The 6,689-nt window shown below is 37.7% G+C and overlaps 1 protein-coding gene across 1 annotated transcript, besides 20 other annotated features; it reads left to right on the top strand.

Moving 5' to 3' along the window:
- Window positions 1-25: a repeat region.
- A 12-nt stretch (window positions 26-37) lies between these two features.
- Window positions 38-185: a microsatellite.
- A 3-nt stretch (window positions 186-188) lies between these two features.
- Window positions 189-318: a repeat region.
- Window positions 319-350: a microsatellite.
- Window positions 351-425: a repeat region.
- A 13-nt stretch (window positions 426-438) lies between these two features.
- Window positions 439-484: a repeat region.
- A 73-nt stretch (window positions 485-557) lies between these two features.
- Window positions 558-627: a repeat region.
- Window positions 628-652: 25 nt separating this feature from the next.
- Window positions 653-684: a repeat region.
- Window positions 685-706: 22 nt separating this feature from the next.
- Window positions 707-948: a repeat region.
- An 11-nt stretch (window positions 949-959) lies between these two features.
- Window positions 960-1,001: a repeat region.
- A 6-nt stretch (window positions 1,002-1,007) lies between these two features.
- Window positions 1,008-1,039: a repeat region.
- A 501-nt stretch (window positions 1,040-1,540) lies between these two features.
- On the top strand, window positions 1,541-4,383 carry FPSE_11250 (uncharacterized protein; the record flags this gene model as incomplete). The annotated part of the gene is made up of 7 exons (XM_009264367.1): window positions 1,541-2,110; window positions 2,179-2,303; window positions 2,354-2,540; window positions 2,621-3,346; window positions 3,409-3,417; window positions 3,477-3,587; window positions 3,655-4,383. The coding sequence occupies 7 exons, from the start codon at window positions 1,541-1,543 to the stop codon at window positions 4,381-4,383; spliced, it is 2,457 nt and encodes an 818-aa protein (XP_009262642.1).
- A 1,266-nt stretch (window positions 4,384-5,649) lies between these two features.
- Window positions 5,650-5,742: a repeat region.
- A 61-nt stretch (window positions 5,743-5,803) lies between these two features.
- Window positions 5,804-5,833: a repeat region.
- Window positions 5,834-5,920: 87 nt separating this feature from the next.
- Window positions 5,921-5,942: a repeat region.
- Window positions 5,943-6,107: 165 nt separating this feature from the next.
- Window positions 6,108-6,166: a repeat region.
- Window positions 6,167-6,261: 95 nt separating this feature from the next.
- Window positions 6,262-6,341: a repeat region.
- Window positions 6,342-6,349: 8 nt separating this feature from the next.
- Window positions 6,350-6,416: a repeat region.
- Window positions 6,417-6,421: 5 nt separating this feature from the next.
- Window positions 6,422-6,468: a repeat region.
- A 2-nt stretch (window positions 6,469-6,470) lies between these two features.
- Window positions 6,471-6,683: a repeat region.
- Window positions 6,624-6,689: a repeat region.

Below are 6,689 nucleotides of genomic sequence, written 5' to 3'. Positions count from 1 at the left end.
TTTATAAAATATTATTATAAAAAAAGTCTTTATAAATTTAAATTAATAATAAATTAAATTATTATTTACTTTTTTAAATTAAATAGTTTTTATAACTTTTAAATAATATTATATTATAATTAAATACTATTATAATAGTAATATAAAATATTATAAAGGATTTATTATATATTTATATTTAATTAAAGATTAAAATTAAAATTATTTTAAAAGGCTTAAAAAGTAAAAAAGATTTTAATTTTATTTAAAAATTTTAATATATTAAATTATTAAGAATTATATAATTAAATAATAAAAATATAAAATAAAGGATTTTTAATTTATTTATTTATTTAGTTTATTTACTTATTAACTATATTATATTTAATATATTAATAGTAATTTATATAAATAGTAATAATTAAAAGTCTTTAATAATTAATTAAGGGTTATAAGAGGAAATAATTATTATTATATATATAATTTAATAGAATATGTTTTATTACCTTTATAATAGAGTTTATTATCTTAAGTAATAGCTATTATATATATAGAAAAACTTAAGTTAAATAAGGAACTTTTATAGATAATTTATAAAAATTTTAAATCTATATAAATAGATACCTTTATATAGTTAATAATATATAAGAACTTAAAAAGGCTTTAGCTTTAGTTAAATATTAAAAAATAAATAAATACTATATAGACTTTATACTTTTTACTAATTATTTAATATAATTATTTAATATAATTATTTAATATAATTAATATTAATCCTCTTAATTTAATATTAATCTTATAATAACTTTACTAATTACTTAAAAATCCTTAATTATATATATATTTAAATTAATATTAATTAATATATTTAATTTATTAGCTATTAATAATATATCTTTATTTAAATATATTTTACTTACTTTATTTACTATTAATAAATATAATATCTTATTATTATTTAATTATATACCTTATAACTCTATAAATATAAATTAATATAAACTAATTTACCTATTTAAAAACCTAGCTATTATAATATTATAAATATTAACTATAATAAGGCTTCTTATCTTACCTTATTATAAATTACTAATAAGTTACTTTATAAATAGTAGTAGGGATATAGTATTTTCTTAACTAATATATCTTAAGTTTCCTTAGCCTATTACTGCCTAATATTAGGCCTGCGGCTATACTAAAAGCACTTTACCAGCTGACTTGCATATTGTTACTATTGAGCTGAGGTAGCTAGCTGTAGGTTACAGGACTTGTTCCTAACTGTCAAATGTTCAAAGGAGGCCCATGCGTTGGTCTGACCAATGGCCCTTTTTCCGTCCTTGCAGCTTGTGCGGTAAGAGGGCATGGGGGAGGGGGTTGGTCTCCAGGCTGCAGTTCATTTCTGGGCACAGCGTCCAATCTCGACCCAAAACCATCCATCCATCCATACTTCATGTCGGCACGCAGCACCATTGTTAAATCTCACGGTTTATGCTTCTTACACGACCGTAATAGTCTCGATACTTACGTGCGTTCATTGTGCGTTAGGCAGGAGTCCCTTGATATGGATGTAGAGCCGGCATCACCGCTATTAAAGCGAGCGCTCTCGTCCCCGCAGCTTCGCTTGTCCACAGGGGTACTGGGGCTGGCTCGCGAGGCCTCTTCCGATCTCACGGCAGTAGTAGCTTCAAATTCGAAGTCAACGGACCCCGAGGCAGCCTCAAATTCCAAAGAGCCATTAAGAGACTCACCCAAGCTACCCACGACACAAACGACACAAACGACTCCCGAAATAGCTCGGCTCGTATCAAAGAGCAAGGCAAAATCGCCAGGTTTTGACTTTGAGCAGCATTATGGCGTCTCTCGCAAATCTGCCGGAGAGGTCTTGAACGAAATTCTGCAAGACCTCTTGAATTACAAAAATATCCACAACTGGGACGATAAGCTTGTGACTACGCCGTTCGCTGCCCTTACGGCGACTGTTCGCAGCTATTATAACGAGAAGCCCGGACACCTCAACAGCTTACTCGAGGACGCCGTCGTCGACGAGGTCTTGACGGCCAATGGTGTCAGCAGCAGGCCATCTATCAAGGCTGAAATGGCCAATATCGATGCTCATTTATTCTTCACAAAGGTGTCTCTAGGCCCTTTAACTAATCCTAAGTCTCAAGGCTTCACCCACGAAGGACTAACACGCTCTAGAACCTGCCCAAGAGAAGGCCGTCAACAACTCCGGAATCGGAGGCCGTTCCAGTTACGCCCCGTACACGAAGCACACCTGGAAGTTTCCAGTCCAAATCACCAGGCCTGTCGCATGGGCGAGTTGTGTAAGTGCAAAAATCCGACTTTAACCGCCTCCTGCTTACCACCATGCCAGATACATCAAGGAGAAAACGACCGCCTTGAAAAGAGCCAGCTTTCTCGTCCTGCATGCGTTTTGTATACGCTTACAGAATGAAGACTACGGCTTCATTCGCGCCTTTATCGAACGGCACCTCAGCTTGCGGTGTGTGCAAAAGGTCCCCTACCACTGGCAGCAGATATCTCCTCCACAGATGGACGCCGTATGTTAGACCAGCTACGCAACCCTATTATAAGAGCAACTTTACCACAGCATCTTGGCGCTAACCATCTGCCTGGGCAGTCACGGCAACAATGCTACAAAAGGGTCACCATCTCCTGCCACCTCTCGTATCTGACCCTCGATTCGGATTCCCAAGATGCAGCCGATACCAAAGAATCGATCGATCGAGAGGCCGTCTTCCCCTTCGGGCACAAAACGAAGGACCACCATGACGACTTGCCCAACAGCCACCAATCTCTCTTCCGGGCATCGTCATCTGTCCTGCTCACGCTCGCTGAACCCGTCGAATCAAAGTCTCACGAGGAAGAAACCAGCCTGTTGCGCAATCCCGAGGCTTTATGGACCGTCATTGTGCTCAACTCCCCCTCCAATCTAGGCTACGACCACGAGCCAGTACAGTACCTCACGCCCATAGCCCAGTATGTGCGCGGCATGGCGTCTTCTGTAGTCACGCAAAGAAACAACGCCCAGGGCATATACGACGCCGTCAAAGGTCGCCTGGCGGATAACGAGGGCGACGGCATGTTTGACGACAAGAACTTCACCAAGTCGATGCTGTATCACTGGGCGGTGCAGGCGTGCGACGAGCTGGCCGAGTCGATATCCTCGAGTTTGCGTTTCCTGAGAAAGACGCTCGAAACGAACGTCAAGAAACTTTGCACTGACGCGCATGTGTACGAGAAGCTCGGCATTGAGTATTGGATGCAGCGGATGGATGAGGAGCTGTTCGCGCTGGAGGATCTAGAGTCGCAGATTATTGCGTTGCGAGGGCGAGTGCAAGAAAATGTAAGCACAGCAGTCTAAACCGCATACGAACCTTGCTCTCTGATACTGACTTGCCATCTTAGCGTCACGCGGTATGTTTCTAGCTCACTAGTGTTTTGTTTTCCTGTGAGCTTATTATGCTTTTATGCAGTTGCACGGCGTCACGGCGGTTCTCGAAGCTCGTCTGGCCTCCCAGCAAAGCGAACGCATGAAGATACTCGCTTACCTGGCAACGATATACCTGCCACTGACATCTACAGCTGTAAGTATCCACCAAGTGTATCCAATATACATCCGGTCAACGTCTAATAACCAATATTCTGCTGCAGTCACTGTACAGCATGAGCGTCCTTCCGAAATCAGCAAACTTCCCATCCTTCTTCGTCGTCCTCGCTATATCTCTCGTCCTCACCATCCTCCTCGGCCTGCAGTTGCCCTCACTCCTGGCAAAATGGTTCTATGTCACGCGAACGTGGCCACCGCGAGCTCGCCAGGCCATAAAGAGGACCAACATGTCATTCCAACGCCCCGAGTGGACCAGAATCCCCTATATCCAGGGCTACGTCGACATATTGAACCCAACCATCGATCTAGATCCTCGTTTGAGAAACCCGCCCGACCACTGGAGCGAGACGGTCCAAGATTCCTTGCTCTTCTACATTACTTGGTTCATCTTTCGCCGCCTCCCCGTACTGGTGCTGCATCACTTCCTCTCCAACGAGGTCAACTTCCCAGTCTATCAGTGGTTTCTGTATCAGCATAGGCATAATCCCCGGATGGAGATCTACTACCACTGGGCCTTCTTTATCCGGGATTTTGTGCGTGCTATTCTCTTGCCGGCGTGGGTTGTCGTCGGCGGCGCCTTCTTGTGTTACTTGATCATCCAGGACGTTCTTGGAGTTGTGTGCGTGCCCGTGCTTAATGTTGTGCTGGGTCCTGTTTTGCAGCTTTTTACTTTCTGTTTCGTCGGCGTCGTGCTTGTTTCGGAGTTTATTTGGGATAATTTGCTGGGGATACTCAGGTTTCTGAGCTTCAGGTGTTGGCTACGGAGGGGCTAACGGACGGGCAATTCATTGTGGTAACGAATGTTGTATTGAACGAGCTGTAGAATATATAAAATACTGGCTATTCTCGCCGCAAATGAATCACTAAAGTAGCTACATCAAAACTAAGAGGGTACTACGCAGTGCTAGGTTAGTTTTGGACATATTTAAAAGCCTAATATAGAAAAAGTCAATGGAATATAGGCAGAGCCGGAAGCAAAAGGCTCTAAGAGGAGGAAAGTAAAGGCGAGAGTGGGCGGCCCTAGAAAGTTCCAGCAGATTAAGTCTCATCCTGAACAGTACAGTGGCAACCAGTAAAGCTAGGGTGGAGCGTACTTGGCCACAAAAGCGGTTTATCCTGAGATATACTCTATAATTCATCGGTCTTTAGAACAAGAGACCGTCGAGTCTTCACTCGATGGCTATGTTTTACGTTGGCTTATCTAGGGTCATGATCATTGTTTCTCCAAAGCGATTCCCTGTCAGAGCCGCTGATCCCGATATTGTCCAGCAGGAATGCTGAAAACCTTCTGGCAGCCCGTCACAACGCACTATAGCCTTATAGTCTGATCCCGAGTGGCCGAGGCGAGCAGCGCACCGCCGGGCGAGTAGGCTAAGGTACTAAGTCAGCCTCACCGTCGTGGCCTTTAGTGAAACTTCATCATCCCAAGAGGCCGAGGCGATTATTGTGCCGTCTGGCGAGAAGGCCGTTGCGTTAACCTCCCCGCGGTGACCCTCAAGGCTATGTATACACGCGCCTGTCTCAGCGCTCCACGGTCGCACTGTTTGACTCTCTAGAGGCCGATGCGATTATCTTGTCGTCGGGCGAGAAGGCTACCAGCCAGAAGCTGTGTCCCTCGAGCATTTGAACCCAGGTTTGCTCTCCATAAGGTAGGAGAACCTCATTGTTAAGGCGAGTTGGGGGGCATTCCGGCGTCGCACTGGTAGTCATTATTATCTTTATCATTTCCCGTACCATATCGTACTACAGTTCTGCACTGTGCGCATATCCGCCATATAGTGGGGTTTAGGTTCAGCGTCAGTTAGGCAAACTTCTTAACTTGCATTTTGAGATTAGGTCATTTCTAGCCTTGCGTAGTACATGCACAGTGCGAGTGGCTTACCCTCTGGGATGTTCCTATCCTTTAGGATCTTAATAATTTATTTAATCCTATAGATAGTGAAAATTTATTATATCTTTTAAAAAGCTATTTTTACATTTTATAACCTTAAACTAGAATAAATAGAGCTAGTATTTTTAATAGTTTTATAACTAACTGCTTTTATTATATTTATATTAATAGGATATATTAATATCCTTAATTAATAAGAATAAAATAATATAGTATTAGTATTAAATACTATTATATAATACCTACTTAAGCTAAGCTATATTAACTTACTTAATATATAGTATTAAAAGGGCTAATACTAGTAAATATATTTATACTTATTATTTATATAAGAGGTCTAATAGCTTAGTTAAGTAAATCTATAAATATAGATAATATAAGTCCTCTATTAATATAAAATTAAAGCTTATTACTTTCTCTATTAATATATTAAATTTTTAAGTAAACCTTTTAAAGAGGGTTAAGCTATTTACCTAAGGATTCCTTAAAGCTTATATATTTAAACCCTATTATAATTATATCCTTTCTTATAGGCTATTAACCCTAATAGCTATTATTAGTTAATAGTCTTATAGGTATATTATTAGTTTATAAAGTTAGCTTTAGTAATATAATACCTTTATTAAAAATATATACTTAAAATATAAATAAAAAAGTATATATAAGCTAGTAGTTTAAAAAGTAATTCCCCTTAAAGCTATCTTAAGGAATATCCTTTTTTCCTTTTTATTATTACTTTCCTTATAGTATTATCTCTATAATTTCTTTATTTATATTATTTATTTATATTTTTATATTATTTAATATTTCTTTATATTTTCTTATTTAATTTTTTTATTTTTCTTTAGTAATATATTTTATTTCCTTTTAAGCTTAATATAATACTATTATTTATATTTCTTTAAATATTATTTAGCTATAATATAATTAATAAGTAAGTAAATTAAATAAATAAGTAAATTAAAAATCTTATATTTTATATTTTTATTATTTAATTAAATAATTTTTAATAATTTAATATATTATAATCTTTAAATAAATTAAAATCCTTTTTAACTTTTAAACCTTTAAAAATAACTTTAATTTTAATTTTTAATAAAATATAAATATATATTAAGTCCCTTATAATACTTTATATTACTATTATAATAGTATTTAATTATAATATAATATTATTTAAAAGTTATA

The sequence above is a fragment of the Fusarium pseudograminearum genome, chromosome 4 (assembly GCF_000303195.2).
Source record: "Fusarium pseudograminearum CS3096 chromosome 4, whole genome shotgun sequence".
Taxonomy (NCBI): Eukaryota; Fungi; Ascomycota; class Sordariomycetes; order Hypocreales; family Nectriaceae; genus Fusarium; species Fusarium pseudograminearum.
This window is presented reverse-complemented; position numbering and strand designations above follow the sequence as displayed.